Source organism: Podarcis muralis, chromosome 9, assembly GCF_964188315.1.
Source record: "Podarcis muralis chromosome 9, rPodMur119.hap1.1, whole genome shotgun sequence".
Classification (NCBI taxonomy): Eukaryota; Metazoa; Chordata; class Lepidosauria; order Squamata; family Lacertidae; genus Podarcis; species Podarcis muralis.
The window spans coordinates 35,290,191-35,311,786 of record NC_135663.1 but is presented as its reverse complement, the minus strand read 5'-3'; the positions used below and the strand labels follow the sequence as shown (position 1 = coordinate 35,311,786).

Below are 21,596 nucleotides of genomic sequence, written 5' to 3'. Positions count from 1 at the left end.
AAACGGGATCTGTTAAAGGTGAACTGTTAATCTAGTCTAGTCCTACAGTTTAAAACAAACCTTTTTGGTATTTCTGTTGTGAATCTCAAGCAGTAGAATGAGTAGAGACACAAGTAGCCTTCACATTTTAAGCATGAAATTTGACCTGGGGAAGTCTTCAGTTTTCAATTCTTATTTATAGGGAATAACAACATTTCTCTCTCTCTCTCTCTCTCTCTCTCTCTCTCTCTCTCTCTCTGTGTGTGTGTGTGTGTGTGTGTGTGGGTGGGTGTGTGTATGCATGCAAACAGGCCTAGATCTGGGGGAAGTAGTTTATTTAGCAGGTTTGTCCATGTGGCTTGCTTGATCTTAATGCAGTGTTTTGTCCTCATCTATTTGACAGAACTGTTCGTGTGGCCATGCAAGTGCCTGTCGTAATGACGTCTCTGGGACAGAAAATATCGACTGTTGCAGTGCAGTCAGTAAATGCAGGGTCACCGTTGATTACCAGCACAAGCCCAACCACAGCAGCAACCCCAAAGGTCGTAATCCAGACAATCCCTACAGTGATGCCAGCATCTGCTGAAAATGGAGAGAAAATCACAATGCAGCCTACGAAAATTATTACCATCCCTGCTACGCAGCTCGCGCAGTGCCAGTTGCAAACAAAAACTGGTTTGCCTGGGACAGGAAGCATTAACATAGTTGGAACGCCACTAGCCGTGAGAGCACTTACTCCTGTGTCCATAGCCCATGGGACACCCGTGATGAGACTATCTATGCCGGCTCAGCAGGCAGGTAGCCATACCTCTCCCAGAGTTATTAGCGCAGTCATAAAAGGTCCAGAGGTCAAATCTGAAGCAATGGCTTTGAAGCAGGAGCGGGAGGTTAAGACGCTGCAGCTTGTTCAGGAAGAAAAGCCTGCAGATGGAACCAAGACGGTTACGCATGTGGTTGTGGTCAGTACGCCATCGGCTATTGCCCTCCCTGTAACTGTGAAAACGGAGGGGATGGTAACATGCGAGAAATGAAGAAAAGGCAGCTATGGACATGAATTACATAGACCATTGTGAAATTAAGTAAACTGACATATTTAGGGAGGCAGGGAAATGGACACAATCAAGAAGTTAACAAAACAAACTGATTTTAAAAATTGTTAATAGTTATGCATACGTTTGAAACTTACTGGAAATGAATTGATGTCCCATGTTTCAGTGGGAATTGAACCACATCCTCACGCTGACACAATTGCCTCTTGCAAAGTGGGAAACTGCTAAGCTGATAAGGAAAAATTCAGGGGTCGAGTGGGGCTCGAGGCTCACTGCATTATCAAGTTACACTAAGGCATGGAACACTAAGCTGGTTCTGTGAAGGGTTCCTGGTTTATGTCTCTGGGAAGGGCAGCGGGAAAGAGTCTCACTGTTACATGACAAATCTGATGCATTCTAATGTGCATACCAGCAATTATTACTGTGTCTTCACAGAATTCAACTGGTGCTATGTGAATAACTCTGCTACTAGGTATTTTAGAATGTGAATTAAAGGAGAGGATTAAAAAGCTTCTAAAAGAAGACAAAGATCTAGAGGGATTTTTGTATCATACAGCTTAAGCAGATTTAAAACGAAAGCCTTAGACTGATTTTCAGTTCTCTTTCTTGAAATAAGCTAATGGCTTGTTTGTGTAAAGCATTTTTTATTAAAACAATTTTTTAAAGATCTTATACCTAGCACAGTATTGTTATAGGATTACATGTAACATATTTTGTATGGTAGTTAAGTCTGTCAGTTTCTTAATTGTGGACAAAGTGGCCATAGGGTTGTGGTGGCCTTTTGCTGCCGCAGGCCTGGGTCACCCACTTAGCCTCGACATCTGTGCATACATTTCAATTTCAGCTTCTACTCTGTCACTTGAAAGGTCACGCTTGGCATGAACTCTTGTCAGGTAGTTAAAAGAGCCTGTACATTTTTTTTAGTTAAAGTTAGAGGGAAGTACCAGTGTTCAGAATGAACTATAATAGTTTGTATATTCAACATTTAAAGTATATTCTATTTTGTTGTACTCTTGTTTCAAAGTGTATTCAAGTAGGTTTTACTGAAATACAAACATGAAATTTAAGTTTAGTCTCTCTTTTTTAAAAAGTCTCTGGTGTTCATGCAGATAACACAGTACAGCAGTTTCATTCTTCCATTATTCTGAAACTATAAATTCATAATTTGAAGAAGTGTCAAGCAATGGAGTAGCTTAGCTTACTGTGCTATGAAAAATGTAGCAAGAGATAACAGGTTCCACAGTGTCTTGTGAATTGTGGCCTGTGTGTGAATTGTGGCCTGTGTGTTTAATGGCTTGGTTTCATATTACAGTGGTGCCTCGCAAGACGAAATTAATTCGTTCCGCGAGTTTTGTCATCTTGCGATTTTTTCGTCTTGCGAAGCACGGTGTCGGAAAAGTTTTGGAAAAGCTTCAAAAATCACCAAAGTCTTCAAAAACCTCAGAAAAGGCTACCACACCGTGTGCTATGAGTTGCTCCTCGAAGTCAAGTCGCAACTGTATTAACAGTGTTAAGAAAAAGGAAACAAACTTGCAAGATGTTTCCGTCTTGCAAAGCAAGCCCATAGGGAAAATCATCTTGCGAAGCAGCTCAAAAAACAAAAAACCCTTTCGTCTTGCGAGTTTTCCGTCTTGCGAGGCATTCGTCTTGCGAGGTACCACTGTAGTAGGGATAATGTGGTGGTGGTGGAGGGAACAGTTAGCCCAAAACATTTACTGGTAAGTGCGAAAGGAGGGAAGAAAATTGGGTGGTTTGGAGGCAGACTGGAACAAAATCAGTACAGCTGTAATAGCCAGTTCATAACGTGAGCAGGAGGCATCAGTGGAAAGCTGCTGCAGAATAATTTTAATAATTTTAAACGTAAGAGACAACTATTTCAAGATACCAAGGACCATTTGAGGAGGTTTCTGGTGTTTCCCATTCTTCTGTTTTTTTTCCAGCAACACTTGACCACACAAGCAGCATTCGTTATAACCTCTGAAGGGAAATCATTTCGGGAGCGCAATGTATTTTTGTTGAAAGTACTATAGTAGACATGTCCAACCCAGCGATCCTGATCGATCAGTCAATCACAGGCTTGATCTGGGTCGATCGCGGGCCCAAGGCAGCAGGAGAACAGCACGCTCCTCAATAGCCAGAAAGACAAGGGCTCCAAAGCGGGCATGAAAAAGCTCCACAGCCCAGCCGGTTTGAGGAGAGATGTACTGGGGGGGGGGGGGGGAAGAAGGAGCCGGGTTTCTGATGAGGGAAGGCGGGATCAGGACCAGCAACAGCATCGCCTGCGCAGGGGTGGAGGGAGGCAGGGGGAGAAGACAGGATTGGCATCAGGATTGCCTGAGTGGCTCTCTTTGACCGGGGTGGGTTGGTGGAGTAGGGAGGCAGGAGAATACAGGATTGGCGTTGCCCGCCCACCCTGCACCCATCCCTGGGTAGTAGATGGCTGCCAGTTTTTATACTGGATCGTAGATCACATCCTCCTACTTGTTGGACATGCCTGTACTAAGTCTCACCGAAAATGCTACTTGCCATCTCCCTTTCTAAATGTGCTGAATCCGGCAGGTGCCCTTCTGGCATAAGGAATATGTATGTATGCTGGGAGTGCTATATGAGAAAACAAAAAGCCAATCTAACAACATTTTGCAACTTTTTGTGGATGTATGTACAAAACCCACCTTGCACTGCATCAACTTTGGTGCAAGGTTTTCTACAAGCATTGGTGCCATTCCCAATGTAAGTGAGGGAAGGGGGCGAATAACAGGGTTAATAGTGACTATTTCAGCAAGCCGTAGCAGAGGGAAAGGCAGAGCCTTGGTTCCTTCCCTGTTTCCAGTCAAACTGGCCACTTTTAAGACCGGGAGTCTGAGTTTCCTTGTTTTCTTCCCAGCCCTCTTGTAAGTCTGCCGGCTGGGACTATTTACAATACGTTAGTGGCTTTTCAGCAGTTTAGAAGGCCTGGACAATCCTACTTTACTTTTAACAGGGAAAATAATTTAATCTAGTTTTCTTGCTTTTGCAAATTTAATTGAAGACATTCAACAATCCATGGTTTGGAACTACACAGACAAGCTTGAACTAAGTGGAGAATTCCCTTCCCTTGAAACTAAGCAATACATTAGGGCAGTATTTTTTACTAATGGAGTCTCCCTCGAAGGATTTTTCCTTTTTTGTAAGTAACTCACTGTTCACTGTGCAGTTCATGTCTTGGTTTTTTTTACTGCTGGGCAAAGAGAACACACATCATAACAATTCTTTGACACCATTGCTAGAGTCAGTTCAGCAAAATCCCAAATAGATTTTAATTTCCTGTTTTAAAATCAAATGCACACAGGCCAAGTCCCTTTCTTTTCTGGCTATCACCCTTACGCAGATGTTAGGCAGCATCAAACCTGCTTATTAGATGTATATCTTATTTTAAAATTACCTCTTAAATGTGTATGGTCTTTCCAGTGTCTTCACAAGCAGCCAATACTCCATGTTAGCACTATGAATTACTTGGAAGTCAAGATGTAAGCCCCGAAGTTGTTATGACTGGCAGTGTAATGGGCTAAAGATTTTGTGTTAGCTGTAGTGGTTTGTTAACAACACAATCCAAAGGTGATTTTACCTTGGTGGAAAGGGCACCTGCTAGTTCAAAATTGGGGTCTTAAGTGGGTAGCAGGGATCCCCAAACAAAATCTGTTTCCTGCCTTGCAACAGTAAAAGTACTTTCCACACAGGCAAAGCCACCCCTGGACGCAGTCCAAAATCTTCAGCTGTAATTGGCTCAACTGCCCATCTGTGTCACAGGGCCTCTGGTCGCCATTCCGACTCCTGCACTAATTCGAAGGGTTGCTATGCAACGTTGACAAAGTTACTCGGGTCACAGATGGAGTACGAAAAGGAAGTTGTTCAAGAGAATGAGGGGAAAGTAAGAGACAGGCACCTGAAAGGGGGAGAAAAGGGGAACCTGGCATTGAACATGGGTGGGAAAAGACCTTGGATTGGACAGACGAGCCACAGTCCCTGTTCACATTCCCTTCCATAAGAGCTTCAGGGTTTCAAAAGGGATTAAGGTTTACAGCTGCTATTGTGGCTTTGCCAGCTTTGGTGATTGTGGGTTGACAGCACATTCCTAGGCATATTAAGTCGAAGGCAGATTCTCCTGAGTTCAACAAGACATGGGGACTAAAAGCAGATGGAGGTCTCTCAATTCAGGTTGGGACTGTGGTAGCCTAGGGAACCAGGCAGAGGGCCTTCTCGGTAGTGGCGCCCGCCCTGTGGAACGCCCTTCCAGCAGATGTCAAAGTGATAAACAACTACCTGATATTCAGAAGACATCTTAAGGCAGCCCTGTTCTGGGAAGTTTTTAACGTGTGATATTTTACTGTATTTGTGGTTTTTATGGAAGCCGCCCAGAGTGGCTGGGGAGGCCCAGCCAGATGGGCGGGGTATAAATAATGCTGCCCATAATGTTCTGCAAAGAAACTTCTTCCCAAACAACTTCGCTGTGAAGCAGAGAGGAAATTGGCATGTTCTCCCCGGAATAGGGCAGCTTCGACACAACAAAGGTTGCAAGCTCAATAGCGCTTCTAAGGTTGATCAGTCTTGCCTCAATTTACTCAGGAATGAGACATAATCCAGTGCAAGTTCAGGAATATTTTAATTAGCTAACACCAGTGCTATAGTCCTTTACATGTTAAAAATGTAACGGGTCCTACACTACCAAAGTTTGGTCATTCAGCACATCTTTAATTGCAATATTGAAAAAACACCCTATCGTGTGTGATACCCTTTTGGCCCACTTTGTTCAAATACAGAATAACCATGCTACAATGAGGGCAACTGCTCTAGCAAAGGTCTTCAAATAAAGATCTGAATGTGTTACAGAATCAGTCCTCCAAACCAGGGGACGGTGAAAACAAAGCATGCCTCAAATTTAAGTAGCCATGTTTTTTGTTTGTTTGTTTTTTCTTTTAATATCACAGCAAGGTGTTTAATGACAAAAGTGTCTTTCGACAAGAGAGTGGAAAATAAAACCATTAGTTCTCCGTTCATAAATAACCACCCCCCTGAAGTCTTCAGAAGCCCATTTTAAAAGGCCACTGCATAAACACAGTACATCTTTTTAAATATAAAAAAACAACCACACACCCACGCATCCAGCTACTTGCACCTATCTATAAAAGCCTGTCGGGATCTTCATTAAATGTGAAGTCACATACTAAAGACAGATGGTCTGAGGGGTAAGTGAAAGACGGTAGCCTGTTGGGTCCAATTTGCTCCTCAGTCAGGAGACTGAGAGCAGCATTCACGTTTAAGGCATGTTGGGAGTACCAGATGTAATCGAGGGTGTGCCTGCACTCTCCAGAGGGTCGGATCTTCCACGTCGTATAGGGAGGTTCTGACAGTCCGTCTTCACTCAGCAGCTTGTAAGCGCTGTTTAGGTTCAGGCTAGAATTTGAGAATTCCTTGTACACCTCTTCGGTGGGCTCCGCGTTGAAATCGCCACAGATGATTAGAGGGACCTCTGCCTCCCGGGTGATCTTCTTCAGGTTCTCCAGAAGATCGGCCCCTTGCGCAGACCTAAATCTCTCCCAGCCGTTGCGAGCTTTCAGGTGAGTAACAGCAGTGCAGAACAGTTTGCCGGTTTCGTTACATTTCAGAATCTGAGCAATGGCGACTTGGTTGGTTTTCAGCTTCATGGCGGTCAGCCTGATGTTGGTGCTGTTGACGAGAGTGAACCTGTCCTTGAGGAAGAATAAGGCACAGCCGTCTGGCCCGTTGTTACATTCCACGTCTAAACATGGAGACCACGGTTTAGGGAAGAAAGTACATTGGTAGCCCAGCCGGCTGAGCAGAGGCTGGAAGGTGTCAAAGTAGTGGTCCACTTCCTGTAGGCACAAGATGTCTGGCTGATATGCCAGGATCTCTTCTAGAATGAGGCATTTCCTTTCTTCCCACCTCAGGGCTTCCATCGGGCACTGAATAAAGTTGTCCTTGCCTTCTCCAAGAGCTGGAAGGAAAACAATAAACCCATGGCATTATTTTCCCTTCCAAAACACACTTGTGGGAAAAGAAGTAGCCTATTCCATTTGTTAGAAAAGCATTGCAATGTAAGCCCACAAAAGTTGGAAATTATTTTTTACTAGCCAGCTAAGGGCCTAGAAGCAGTTTAAGCATGTGATGTGTGTCTAAAGAGCATCTCAAGCTTCTAAAATACCCAGTTTTCAACCTCCTGTTTTCTTTCTGCCATGAAATCATTCAAGGGACCTTACAAAAACAGAGCAAATATACATATATACCCAAGGCTGTGTCTACCACATACTTACAGTGGTACCTCTGGTTACGTACTTAATTCGTTCCGGAGATCCGTTCTTAACCTGAAGCACCACTTTAGCTAATGGGGCCTCCCGCCACCGCTGCACAATTTCTGTTCTTATCCTGGAGCAAAGTTCTTAACCTGAGGTACTATTTCTGGGTTAGCAGAGACTGTAACCTGAAGCGTATGTAACCCGAGGTACCACTGTATTTTTAAAAAATAAAATCGACCAGAGTTCTGTAGCTTGCAAATGATGCAAGGTAAGCAAGCTTACATGCTGCTCATTTCACAGAGCTACTTTTGATGCCCCCAGTTCTCCCCATGATTATGTATAGAGATAGAAACCCTGCCCTTTTGAACCCTTCCTTAGCAAACACTGCCAATATTTTTCAAGTCTCAAAAATATTATATAAGCTGATGCTGTTTGGATGCAACAGTCCAAGGTCAATACACCAGATTTTCCATGTTTTCTCTGCATGGATCACCTCGATTTTTGCCCATTATACTCTAGGAGAGCGATCAACTGTATTCTGTCTGTATTTTCCCAACCACAACCACATTTGGACTCTACAATGACTCAAGAATCAGGGTTTATACCTTGTGCAAGGATGTTCCACTGCATGACCCTAATAGGTCGGTGGCTTCTGGAAAAGCTGGTCCTCAGGTTCACAAAGTCCCTCTGGAACCGGGCAGGACGTTTCTGAAGAACCATCTGGCATTCTTCAAGCAGATCCTTGGGATCAATGGGATCCAAGAAATCAGGATCCGTTTGTTCCAAGTATTCCTGGTGTTTGGAGACAGCACCAGTACTCAGAGTCTTTGCAAGAGCACTATATAGCCTGCTGGTACTGTTGCCCATGGAATAAACTGAAAACGAAGCAAAGAAGAGGCAAATTCATCAGTAAACGCCCATCCCTGATTAGCGAACACAGAGCAAGGTTTTCTGCACATAAATCAAAGCAAATGAATTCACCACTGCACTTCCTTCCATAATGCAATATATGTGACCCAAGAACCAGTACAGGACCAGGACCAGGAGGTTCATATCTCCATGCCGCCATGAAGCTCACTGGGTGGCCTTGGGCCTGTCCCAACCTTTTAGCTTAATCTACATCTCAGTGTTTTTGAAAGGATAAAACAGGCAGAAAATTCTTGGCCCAGCTGCTCCCCTTGCCCCACAGTTCCCATCATGCAATGGTGAGAGCAAGCACAAATCCATTGGCACAGCCCCTCTCTTCTCCTGTAGATGATTGAGAACCCTGACTCCACCCCCGCTGCTGCAGACAGCCCCCAAAACGGGGTGGTTGCCCCCCCCCCCAGGAATGACAAGGGGGCATGCAAGAGGGCCAGAGCCAAGGGGCTCTTCCCAGTTCCCTATCTCCTACAATGGGCAACCGAGCCAGATGGACAGGGTATAAATAATAAAATTATTATTTGGGGTGGGGAGCAACTGAACAGGCCTTTTGTAACTACCTAGGGATGCTTCCCCTGCCAAAAAAGTTTTCTTTGTTCAAGGTTTCTGAAGCCCAATTATGTGTAGCTCTGAAACTGCTTCTACTTTTACACCACAAGTTATTTCTATGGTTACTATGTACCGTATTTTTCGCTCTATAAGACGCACCAGACCACAAGACGCACCTAGTTTCTGGAGGAGGAAAACAAGAAAAAAAATATTCTGAATCTCAGAAGCCAGAACAGCAAGAGGGATCGCTGCGCAGTGAAAGCAGCAATCCCTCTTGCTGTTCTGGCTTCTGGGATAGCTGTGCAGCCTGCATTCGCTCCATAAGACGCACACACATTTCCCCTTACTTTTTAGGAGGGAAAAGGTGAGTCTTATGGAGCAAAAAATACGGTAGTTCAAAGTTTAACACATCAAACGGAAGCTAAAGTTCAGGCAAGCCTCTATATAAGCATAACGTTAATCCCGTTGGGTTGCTTCACAAACACACCCTGATTCAAAAGGCTTCCCACTCTTTTACGTAACTAGAGATGCGAGGTACTGGGGTTTTTAAGGCACACCAGAACAAAGAAATCCAGAATAGGTGTTGCAGAGCGGCAGAGGCAGATATTAAGTTCAGTTCAGTAAGTTTATTGTGCTAGCCGAAGGCCATAGTGAAAGCACAGAAACAGAAACAATTTCAAATGCAAAATATAAAGCAAGGCATCTACTAAATCAAACAGAAGCATCAATTTCTAGTGATACTGTAACCAGAGAGCTTCCGCCACCACACCAAGTGTATTTCAGATTTAGACTTCTCAATCCCACTTACAGTTCATGGCTATTTTCTCCTATTCCTTCCTCCTAATCTTCCTTGCTGCCAACACAAAAAGGGCCACTTTTATGAGTCACTAACATGTTGGAGTCACTCAGTAATCACTGAACCCACTCCATTGGGAAACGGCTGCTTCCTCGAACAAACAAGGGTTTTAGAAAGCAACTCCTTGGGTCAGCATATAAGGGGCAAAATAGTAAATAATGAATAACATTTTCTACTTGCAACGGCCTGCATATACACCGTCTAGCAGTTATTAAGACACTAGCTACAGACATGGAAACCTTTCATGTAAGATATATTTTCTCCCAGTCCTGGCATGCCTTCGTTTGCCAGAGTAACTTGAGTAGATAATTCTTAATGCTTCCCTCAAGGGTAAATCTCATTGTTAAAAAGCCACGAAGCGCGTATTAACTTTACAACAAGGTCAAGAACAGATAAAGGAGTGCCCCACTCCCCTCACCAAGCTAAATGTGTGCAGTTCCCCCTCTTAAAAATTGTAAACCTCAGCTCACAATTTTAGGGGTTTTAAACTTTATATCTCACAATCTGCCCAAGTCACAAGAAACTGCTAGTTTCCCCCTCTCTCTCTCCCTCTGTGTTCTTTTTACTCAAATCCAAAAATGACTTTATTGCATTGCTGGGTATTTTCTGCCAGACTTCATAATTCAACTACTTATGCTAGAAATAGCAAGCGACCCCAAAGTGTGGCAAAACAAACACAGAAGAGCAGGCACTTCTCAGCAAACTGTCTGGTTCCTTACGTAATCGCCCGTGCTTGCCAGGTTTTGCAATGCCTGACTTGACTTCCCACCACCACAGGAAGGCCAAATCGGTCACGAATGTCCTGTGCTGACCATTGCTGCATCACTGATATTTCGCAAACAGAGAGACAAAAGCTGTGACTACTACTGCCTTTCATTGTTACCCACTGAAGAAAAGGGGGGGGGGGAGGGAAAGAGGAAAGGATGCCTCTGGAAGAAAAGAAATTTGCCTAACAGGACGTTTTTTTACCAATTAAGGCTGTGCAGGAAGGTTAAGAGCTCTGACTTTCAAAGACAAGTTTAGTTAAAGGGGGGGGGGGCGGAAGTGTGAACCCAGCGATCGCAGTTACTGCACAAAAAGCACTACAGCATACTAACACTGCATACTAGCATTGCATTTTAAATTTGTTATCGGAAAACAAGTTAGTTTCGTTTACTTGATTTCTCAGCAACATCATTTCAATTCTGAGAAGAAGTGTGTAAGGTTGCTCTGCTGAGTTCTATGGGACTTACTCCCTGGTAAGTGAGCACAGGGTTGCTGCTTGACTCCCCCCCATAATATAAAAAAATGCAAGCAATTTTGGAATTTTCTTCTTGCACAGCCTTGAATTAAAATCACGCTAAGTCATAGGGGCCTCGAATCGCAATCACAGCACCCTTCGAATAGGAAAGGCAAATCTCGCTGCCGATTTATAACCATATTTCCAAAGACATGACCAGGCTGGTCTCCTTTGTTACTCTATTCCTGTCCCAACAGTTGCTAGACAAAGGTTAAAACTATGTAAAGTAGAAATGCAAACGAACATCCACACAAACTCGTAAACACTTCGAGGGTTTCTAGAGTTCTGTTAGTCTCAAGCACTAGGCTTTGCGATACATCTCTAATGAAAACACAATACTGAACGAGGCCGTTAATCTTGCATACACACCTGAAAAGCCGGAAGAATGCATCAACGTGCGGAATAAACAACTCTAATGGTGAATCTCGCACAGAACAGCCAGCCTCTGACGTCATGTGAGCAGTCTCTCTTTCTGTTAACCTTGCCCTCTGGCGACACCTAGTGGCTCCTCACAAAATTGCGTCCGATGGAACTTCCATTGTCACAATTAACCCCTAGCAATTCTAGAAAAGACGAGATTTTGAAAATCTGCTCTTGCACGGCAAGTCAACGCCGCTGCATGCTGAAGCGCTGGTCACGAGACCAAAGGAGGCTACCCCGTGGTAGCTTAGCTGCATGAAGCTCTTGTGTCAATGCAAAGTGGTTTTTTTTTTTTGGGGGGGGGCGCTATTTTCGTTCCCTCGCCCACTCAATAATCCACCAGGAGATTGAAAAGTGTCGCCTGTGAAGAGAAAAAAACACAGGCTGCACTTCACACTGGCCTCCTTGACAGGAAATGCACAGCTCCTGGTTGCTCTTTGCACCGCGCAACTGAGATCCCCCTGATTTATATAACAAGGCAAGCACTCCTGCCCGTTAACGCCTTAGCAGTTCCCTTACGCAACCACTTTCTAGCATGCCTTTAGTGAGTAAGCAGATTTTCTATCATTATTGCCCTTTCAACTAAATTCCAGAAAGTTCACTGGCTCTTGCATGAGATGGTGCTTTATAGACTAATGAGAACATGTTAAAACTTTAGCAACACACCTAGGCTTGGAATGTGCACTCTGGAGAGGGAATTGCTGGTTCACAGCACAACTCCAGACACATCTACTCAGAAGCAAGCCCCACTCAGTTCAAGGGGCCCCAGGAAAGTGGGTACAGAGTCCCAGCATTTTAATGTCTTCAACTTTTCAAATATGAGATGGCACTTTTGCCCCAGCTTTGACCTACTTTGGCAGAGAGAGAGTGAGTGAGAGTGTGTGTGTCCTTCTCTCTCCTCTGCATTTCTCCATCTTCCTTCCTTCCAGTCCTACACAGGAAGCTGCCTTTCAGTCAGATCATTGCTCGACCTAGCTCAGTATTACCTGCACTGACTGACAGCAGTCCTAACTGCAAGAGATTGAACCCAGAACCTGCACGCAAAGCAGATAGTCCACTGCTGAGCTACCAGTCCTTCCCCAAAGTTACAAAGCTCCTTCACTTCTATTTTTATACACCCGCCACAAAATGACCCAAAACATAGCAGTGATCCACTCTGGGAAAGTGGAGAAGTCCCTTGTGGGTCCCAACTCAAGAGCTGAAGACAAGTGACCTAAATGGCGGGCTGCTTTTTTCTGACCAGGGAAAGTAATGAAGGAACTTTGAGGACCTATTGGGGTTCCCTAGAAGCCAAGACTGTCCATTCTTAAGGAAATCAGCCCTGAGTGCTCACTGGAAGGACAGATTGTGAAGCTGAGGCTCCAATACTTTGGCCATCTCATGAGAAGAGAAGACTCCCTGGAAAAGACCCTGATGTTGGGAAAGATGGAGGGCACAAGGAGAAGGGGACGACAGAGGATGAGATTGTTGGATAGTGTTCTCAAAGCTACCAGCATGAGTTTGACCAAACTGTGGGAGGCAGTGGAAGACAGGAGTGCCTGGTGTGCTCTGGTCCATGGGGTCACGAAGAGTCGGACATGACTAAACAACAACAACAACAGAAGCCAAGACTATACATAGCATTCCATACAGCAGGTATTAACTCCAGTTAGGGCCTCTTTATCTAACTTGGCCTTGTTGGGTCCCAATGCCAGTTGTTACAAGTTCTGATTTATTTGGTCTACTGATTGCACTTGGATTTTAATTTTATTGCATTTGTGCTGTAATGTTTTATACTGCAGTCTATACTGCTACTGCAATGCTGCCTGGAGAAGCTTTCAAGGCAGGCAGTATATAAAATATTCAATCAGTAAAGAGGCAGTATGTGCATAATACTATCCCAGCTTGTTTGCATCGCTGAAGTAATCCTGAAAGGTATAAACTGCTTACTACCCTGGGTGCCTGCAATGGGTTGTTCCCAAAGTACAGTGGTACCTCGGGTTAAGTACTTAATTCGTTCCGGAGGTCCGTTCTTAACCTGAAACTGTGCTTAACCTGAAGCACCACTTTAGCTAATGGGGCCTCCTGCTGCTGCTGCGCCACTGGAGCACAATTTCTGTTCTCATCCTGAAGCAAAGTTCTTAACCCGAGGTACTATTTCTGGGTTAGCGGAGTCTGTAACCTGAAGTGTATGCAACCCGAGGTACCACTGTACATTGCAAAGCAACAGAAAACAACAACAACCAATCCTGTAGTTCTGAAACATCCTGTGCGTGTTGCCTGGACATTTTCATCTGTGCTTCTCCCTCATCATCTTTTGCCTGCCTCCTTCCCTTTGTAGTTTTGCCTGCCTCCTTCCCTTTGTGCAGAGTCCGTAGTTAATATACACATTTTCTGGCAGCAACAGCCCAGAGAGGATCTTTGGAGCAACAACATACACAGGATTGCACACAGTAGCACAACTGTCATTCCTCTCCTCCTCAGACCAAGATTTTGCTTTTGTAACTGCAGGTAACAGAATCATGCTGAATCACCCTGAGTTGCTGCAATATCTTGGGGGTGTTTTTCTCCCATTTGGTGTAGCCGCACAACCTGCAACCAGAATCCAATCCATTTTCTGCAAATCATGGTGCTCAGCTCAATCGTACAAATGGACACAAATCTGACATAAGAAATGGCAATATTGAAAAGCCAGGTGTGTGTGTGGGGGGGGCGTTTCAACCTCCTAGGACAATCTGCATGCGACCTATGAGTTGCCTTCCTGGGGCAAACGAACTTTAAAGGAAGACTCCAATGTCTAACTGCTTAATTACTACTTCAAGAGGGTCTGTGGACTGGACTGGGGCAAAGGATTTGTAGGAAATTGTGTGTGCAAATTAGCTAACCAACGCCAGGGGTGCTTGAGTTAACCACTGTACTGCAAATCACCATTAATTAAAAAATTATCACCACCTGTACTTCTGTGCATTTCGTTTCTCTCTTGACATTGCTGTTTGTATTTCCCTCCTCCCCAAACCATATATACCTGTAACGTAGGGCAAAGTTTGTGCATCTGGTGGAGAAATTGGACTGAAGTCCACGAAAGCTTGCCAGCCTTTAAGGTGGCTAACATGGCTTCTCCCCTGGAAATAAACTGCTTGGGAAATGCTGCTGCATTGCAACACAGCACGGCTGCAGCAGCAGCAGCTTCCCTCAGTAAGCAAAGCACAGCGATCTTCCTAAGAACATGGAAGGTGCCCTGATAGGAGTAGATTCCACATAGCTTGCTATCTGCTCTTCGTTTTGACATTATTATTACCGCTTGCTTTGTTACAACTCGATATCTGGGTAGCCACAGTTAGGAGCAAGGCTCTAGAGGGGAACCTAGGAAATGAAAAGTCCACAACCGAGCTACTTCTATCTAACCTTGAGGCAAAAGAATTGGCCAGGCAAGTTGTGTAATCATGGCTATGTCAGCTACAGCAAGTCAATCAATAATGCTGATGTAACGACAGTAGATTCCGTGCAGAATGCCAATATCGAGAGATATACCTAGCAGTCCTGCGCCCACACCGGCAGCCGTTAGAGCCACTTGACACACTGTGTTTAACACTGCAATCCTAAAAGCATGCTTGCTCATAAGTAAAAACAGCTGAGCTCAATGGGGCTCTTCCCCTAGTAAGTGGGCCTAGGCTGGCAACCTAAGTCATACCTATAATATGCTATGTGTATAAACACACACACAAACCTCAAGTTGCAATCAGTTCAACAGCATTTCCGGATAAGGGTGCAACTCTAAACCTGAATATGCTGGTCCTAAGCATCATGGATTGCCAGGGGGTGACAGAATGTCCCAAGGATGGGTTTGCCCTCCTAATGAACACCGGACCATAAGGAGATTCTCTAAAACAGGCATGGGCAAACTCGGCCCTCCAGATGTTTTGGGACTACAACTCCCACCATCCCTAGCTAACAGTACCAGTGGTCAGGGATGATGGGAATTGTAGTCCCAAAAACATCTGGAGGGCCAGGTTTGCCTATGCCTGATCTAAAACCCTGGAACCAATCAGGACTTTCTCTGTTTTGTGGATCTTACTGGGCCCAATTGGCTCCCAGCCATACAACAATTTGGCTGGATGCAGTATCCTAAACCCAAGAGCATTCCTAGCCTTCAGTCTCCCTTTTTTTGGGGAAAGCTGGTGAATGAGCTACTTGACCTCCAACAGCCTTGTTTACATCCGCAGCATGGCACGGGTAGAATCTGTTGAACCACTACACAGATTGTAGCTCTGGGAAGGGAATAGGAGCCTCCTAACTCCTCTCAGCGCCCTTAACAAACTACAGTACCCAGAATTCTTTGCAGGGAGCAATGACTGCTTAACTTGCTTTAATACTGCTTTAAATGGATAGTGCAGAAGATGGAGCCTAAGTCATACTCAAGAGTAGACCCAATTAAAAAATGGACATGAGTTCATCGTGGCTAACTGATTTCAGTGAGTCTGTTCCAAGTACATTTTCGTCACATACCACTCTGTGTGTTTTTTTAAGAAACAAAAAGCAAATCCATTGCTTCCTGTCTGAAATTGAAATGCTGTATTGCACTTTTGTCTCATCCTCTCCCCCTCACATGCTTTCACAATGAGCAACTCATCTTCCACGAAACCAAATCACAAGACCTCTGCAGATTTCAAAGGGCTTCATGGGTTTTGAGAGTGAAGATAATAAAAGTAGGGAAATGTTAGGATATTGACATAGCTCTAAAACACCTCTTGGTTAGTCCGAGGACCAGACAACATCCTCTCGTACCAGGTCAGGCTATTCAATAGGACCATCGATTCCAGCATTGTCTACAGAGACCACAGCATCTCAGGCAGACCAGCTTTCTCGCCACTACCAGATACTTTTAAAACTTGGTATGCTAAAGACTGAACCTGTGATCTTCTGCTTGCAGAGCATGTACCTTATCACTGAGATATGGCCGTGGTCATAGTGCTCTAGTGATTTATAACAGAGGGAAATAAGGAAGGCAGATAAGAAGCATAGGCTGATCCACAGTTCTCAAACTAAGGTAGTTCAAATGGATATAGGCAGGACTCCTCTGCAGTTACATAAATGGCACTATGATTGCAGCTTTACTGCAGATTTTTCAACCCTTTTCTTTTACATCGTTTGTGAGAAAAAGTGGCAAATTCATCAGGGGGAAAAACCTTCTCCCTTGCCAGCAATGTGGGTGAGAAAATGACAAGAAGCCTTAGCTCCAAATAGCTAGGTTTTCTCAAGTATGACTCAACTTCGGGGGAGGGGGGACGACAACTAAGAAACTTTCCAAACCTAAGTTACAAAAGAGGCAGACTTCCATAAAAATGATGAAAAACTGCACACATGGGTTCAGGGCACTCCTGTTTTAAGCATCTTTTTCTGAGAATGTTAGTGGCCCAAAAGTAGGTCCATTTAACATTTCAGCAATGGACTGAAGTGACATCACACAAGCAGATGTTATGCTCTCTGCCAAAAGGGTCCCTAAATTCTTGAGCGTGACCCTGAGTAACTTCTTGATGGAGGTACAGCAAGCCCACAACCGACACCCATTTAACTTTTGTGCATTCACCTTCATTTGTGTGGCAAAGGAAAAATAAAAACAGAAAGGGGCAGAAAGGGAGCAGGATTCTGGGGGAAATGACTCTGGCAATCCCACCCGCCATTGAACCCAATGGGTTTTGACTATACGCGATTCTGGCTGCAGGTGCGATCCCTGGAATGTAATCCCTGCATAAGTTGCGGGCTTTCTGTACACAGAACACAACTTTCTGAGGATCACAAGTTGAAAGAATGCTGTTGCCCTTGAGTCCTACTTGAAAGCTTCCCATTGGCATCCGGCTGGCCAATGCTAGAACCAGCATACAGGATCAGATGGGCCTTTGGCTGAATTCAGCAATGATCTTCTTATATTAGATGCATTCTCAGTGAATGATTGAGGTACCCTAAGAAGCTTAGCAACACCTAGACCCAAGCAGGTTAAAGAGAACCCAAGATCTTTCTGCTTAGGTTGAATGTTACTGGCTTAGCTGGCATTAGTTAGCACTAAAAGGTGGGGGAATCTTCTGAATTGCAAATGGAGACTGATCCACACACTGATCCACAATAAACTTAATAGGGGCTTATTTCTGTGCAGACACACATGCAGAGGACTGCATCGCAAGCCTTTTAAAAAGGTTCCATTGATGGTTATGAGAATTTTCAGAGTTCAAGTAACAAGGCTAGGGGCTTCCCAACCTGGTGGCCTCCAGATATTGTTGAACTCCAAATGCCATCATCCCTGACCAAGTGGGGCTGATGGAAACCGTAGTCCAAAACACTGGTGGAGGAAGAGGAGTGTGGGGGGAGCGCACCGCCCCCAGCAGCGAGATCCCGGCGGGTGCCATTGCGGCTGCCCCCCTGCCCATGCTGGGTGCCAAACCCCTATGGGTGGGGCACCCCGCCCCCAGGACATGAGCCACGCCCCTACAGACAGTGTGCCCCGCCCCCAGGACGCACGCCAGTCCCGCCACCGCCTGCTCTCTGCCCCCCGGTGCCGGAGCATGAAGCTCCACCGCTGGTCAAAAATAGGGAATGCTGAGCTAGATGAATTGTAGGCCAACAACAGCTGGGGTGATGGAAACAGGAGCATCTCCTGTGCTTGCCTACACTTCGCCCCATCCAAGATATCCCAGTGTACATTGGACTGTCCCTGTAGGCAGATTACTACGTCAGACAAACTATTTCTTGCTCAGCTTTCATGTGGACCATCTGAAAGGCTGATGAGCTAAGAAACAGTAGTAAGGGAAGTGAAAGGCAGATACTTGTGAAGCAGATTTTCCAGCAGTTCATTGTAATTTATAGAGTGCAATTGCTCTCACTCCTCAATTTAAATACCAAGAAAGCCAGTAAGAACCTAAGAGCAGTCCTGCTGGGTCAAACCAAAGGCCCATCTTAAATCTAGTAGAAAAACCAGACACCTCTAGGGAGGAAATTCACAAGCAGGACATGATGCCAAGACACATAAGATCATGAGAAGAGCCTGCAAGATTGGCCTATCTAGTTCAGAATCCTTTTGTCAGTGGCCAACTAGACACTTATGGGAAGTCTACCAACAGGATTTAAGTGCAACAGCACTCGGAGTTTCATAGTTTAACTATGTGCTGTGAGAAGTCCTTTCTGCTGTCTGTCCTGAATCTTCCAACATTCAGCTGCACTGGATGTTCTAGTGTTATCTACGAGAGAGTAAAATTCCTCTGTCCACTTTCTCTACCCCCTCATGTGTAATTTGATATACCTTCATCATGCCTCTTCTTACTCGCCTTATCTCTAAACTGAAGAGCCACAGGCGCTGGAAACTTTCACCATAGGGGAAGTTGCTCCACCCCCTCGAACATTTTGATTGACCTTTTCTGATCCTGTTCCATCTCTGCATTTTTATCAAATACTTTTAACAACCTGTAGTGAGTAGTGGCTTTCAAGTCAAGACAAATTTCAGTTCCTTAAAACCATTCATCACTGTGCACATGGAAAGGGTGACACGCTGTGCACAAATGAGCTGGCAAACTACAGCAGAGAGGAACACGTCTCGAAAATGTTCTCCGAAGCATCACATTACATTTTACAACCCAAATGTGCACCTACACTCAGGTATGGCACCGTAGATTTCCGCAGCGTCGTTTTGAAAATTAAACAGAAATATTTTCTGTGGGGAAGGAGATAAAGAGCAGGATACGGCATACTGCTTTTCCCTGGGCACAAATAATGATTAATAGGAACTCTGGCATAGTTAGAGGGGAAAGGTGCAAAAAGCACTCCTTGAAATCCCCAAGCAGCACATGCTTTTCTCAGAGCAGAGGTAACTTGGAGAATTAATCAGGGATGCGAAAACTTATCTCAACAAGGTGGTAAAACTGAGAGTGCTGCCTACAGGGTATGTGATATATGCCTGGCATAAGATCCCATTCACTGACTTTCTGGAAGCAGCAGCTTTTAATGAATCAGCTGCCAGTTTAAGGCTGTCTTGAGTTCATTTACTTAATAAATAAGGCTGATGGCTCGCTCCTCATTAATAATATATTTTTTTAATAAATCAGAAGCCTTGTATCTAGCATGTGTCCAGCCTTCACCCGAGACAAAAGCAGAGCAAAATGTACTCTGGATAATCCTCTTTTTTTTTTTTAAGAAACCATCCCAGAGCTTAGCATAGTGGAAAGCGTGGTAGACCGTGGGCTCCACAGATCTGGCTCGGAAAACTCACTTCAAGCTATCCATGGGTAAAACGGAACGGCGACCTACCTCACAAGGCTACTGTAAGGATTGATAAGATACAGAAAAATGATGATGACACTTACCGTGAACCTAAGAGGTAAGGAGACGAACACTACGCAGGAGACGAACTCGTTAGACTACCTATACCCCTTTAGCAACCACCTCTCGACCGATCAGCCCCCACCCCGCGTCTTTATTAGAACGTCCGAAACCCAGCGTTCCGTCCATGGAACGTTCGGCGCCCCGAGGGTTCTAGGCACTCACCTGCTTGGGAATTCGCAGCCCCCGAGCTCACAGCCGCAGAGCAGCCGTAGTGAGGGGCGGCGGTGACGGCGGCGGAAGAGGCAAGGATGGCAGGCGGGGAGAGGGCTCTCTTAACTGGAGCCGGAGACCGGAGCAGCAGCGTCGAGGAGGTGGCGGAGGAAGGCGCGCAGCAGAGGTTGGAGAGGGCCGAGCACAGGGACCGAGCGGGGCTCTGATACATAATAACGCTGCCCTCGGGGAACCGGGCGAGGACAACCGGAGAACCGGGGAAACGAGCTCCCTGGAGAGAATGAAGTCACAAGCTCAAGCGGACCTGCCGCGGAGCCGGAGGAACAGGCGCGCACGAGCACTCACACACACCCTCGGGGAACGAGGAGCAGCAGGGGAATCCCAGCAGGGCGGCAGCTCACACCAGCCTCCTCAGCACAAGCACGCAGACGCCGCTCACTGCCGCAGACGGGAGCTCTAGCCGGTACAAGGCAAGGCTCACGCCTTCAGCCGGCACTGACGCAACGGGCAGCTCCAAAGCGCAAAAGAGGGGGGGGAGAGCGCGGGAAGCTCAAGCCTCCTGCCCGCAGAAGCGTAGCTCTTCCTCCCGTGTTCAGTTCAAGAGACGAGATCGACGCTGGTGGAAGCCGGTGTAAGAAACGCCGGCAGAGGGACTCTGGAGCCCAGGCCGGGCTGAGTTGAGTGTGCGAGCTCCCCCCGCGCACTGCATGGTATGTCCCAGTTGTGCATCTCTCCCTCCCTCCCCCGCCGCGCCAGGGTTCCCAGCAAGCGGTTTCTCTTTGCTGACGTCACTACGGACGTCACTTTGCGAGCGGGGGCAGGGGGCGTTGGCGGGAGCCGCCTCCGAGTCAACTGCGTCGCTGCGGCTGGAGCAGGGGCGGCCTCGGTCCCCCCCCCCCTTCTCGCAGCGATGCCCCCGCCCTTGTCTCCTGGTTCTTTTCACGCCCCGCTTTCCGGGGGGGGGGGGGCAGCGCTTGTCAGAGCAGGTTACAAGACTAGGCTGAAGAAGAGCCCTGTGGGGTCCTCCGGCTTAAAAGTCCCACCCGGCGCGACGTCCTGCTTGTCCCCACAGTGACCCGCCGGGCGCCTTTGCATAAGAAACAGGAGGTGCTAAGCAAGCAACCGCCCTCCCGATTTCTCCCCATTGTATGGCAGAGAGGCAGTGTGGTGTAGTGGTTACCCATTACAGTGCCTCGCTAGGACTTGGGAGGCCAGGGTACAATTCCACGCCTCTTTAGGCCCTAACCTATCTCTTAGGGCTGTTAGGATCAAGCCAACATCCTGTTCTTACAGTGGCCAACGAGATGCCTGTGGGAATCTAGCAAGCAGAAGATGAGCACCAGAGCATTTGGCACCCCCCCAGCTGATCTGGGATGCGGGTGTTGCTGTGGGTTAAACCACAGAGCCTAGGACTTGCCGATCAGAAGGTTGGCGGTTCGAATCCCCGTGACGTGGTGAGCTCCCGTTGCTCGGTCCCTGCTCCTGCCAACCTAGCAGTTCGAAAACACGTCAAAGTGCAAGTAGATAAATAGGTACCGCTCCAGCGGGAAGGTAAACGGTGTTTCTGTGCGCTGCTCTGGTTTGCCAGAAGCGGCTTAGTCATGCTGGCCACATGACCCGGAAGCTGTATGCTGGCTCCCTCGGCCAATAAAGCAAGATGAGCACCGCAACCCCAGAGTCGGTCACGACTGGACCTAATGGTCAGGGGTCCCTTTACCCTTTACCTTTACAGCTGC

At 46.2% G+C, this 21,596-nt stretch overlaps 2 protein-coding genes across 7 annotated transcripts in view; one reads left to right on the top strand and one right to left on the bottom strand.

Moving 5' to 3' along the window:
- Positions 1 to 2,095, top strand: part of ELF2 (E74 like ETS transcription factor 2) — a 41,985-nt gene extending 39,890 nt beyond the window's left edge. For all 4 annotated transcript variants that reach the window (XM_028743150.2, XM_028743151.2, XM_077934047.1 and 1 more), the window contains one exon: positions 383 to 2,095. In XM_028743150.2, the coding sequence (XP_028598983.1) occupies positions 383 to 1,010 (628 nt within the window). In that variant the 3' untranslated portion in view covers positions 1,011 to 2,095. The remainder of the gene's footprint in view (positions 1 to 382) is intronic.
- A 3,553-nt stretch (positions 2,096 to 5,648) lies between these two features.
- NOCT (nocturnin) lies at positions 5,649 to 20,497 on the bottom strand. Of its 3 annotated transcripts, none has more exons than XM_028743967.2 (3): positions 19,852 to 20,497; positions 7,924 to 8,193; positions 5,649 to 7,020 (listed from the first exon to the last, which is right to left on the bottom strand). In XM_028743967.2, exons 1-3 carry the CDS (start codon positions 20,069 to 20,071, stop codon positions 6,185 to 6,187), a joined length of 1,326 nt encoding a protein of 441 aa, XP_028599800.2. In that variant the 5' UTR covers positions 20,072 to 20,497; the 3' UTR covers positions 5,649 to 6,184. The 3 variants fall into 3 exon arrangements, with proteins under 3 accessions (XP_028599800.2, XP_077790172.1, XP_028599801.2); XM_077934046.1 differs by having other exon boundaries at positions 20,212 to 20,487; XM_028743968.2 differs by lacking the exon at positions 19,852 to 20,497 and adding an exon at positions 11,293 to 11,800.
- Between the last annotated feature and the right edge of the window lie 1,099 nt (positions 20,498 to 21,596).

What these genes read in the sequence shown, in the direction of transcription:
- NOCT (XM_028743967.2), bottom strand. Translation starts at nt 20,071, where the DNA reads ATGTATCAGAGCCCCGCTCGGTCCCTGTGCTCGGCCCTCTCCAACCTC. An exon ending in GGCTGCGAATTCCCAAGCAG is followed by an intron (nt 8,194 to 19,851) that starts GTGAGTGCCTAG and finishes CTTCGTTTTCAG; the next exon opens with TTTATTCCATGGGCAACAGT. An exon ending in GTGGAACATCCTTGCACAAG is followed by an intron (nt 7,021 to 7,923) that starts GTATAAACCCTG and finishes TTTTCCTTCCAG; the next exon opens with CTCTTGGAGAAGGCAAGGAC.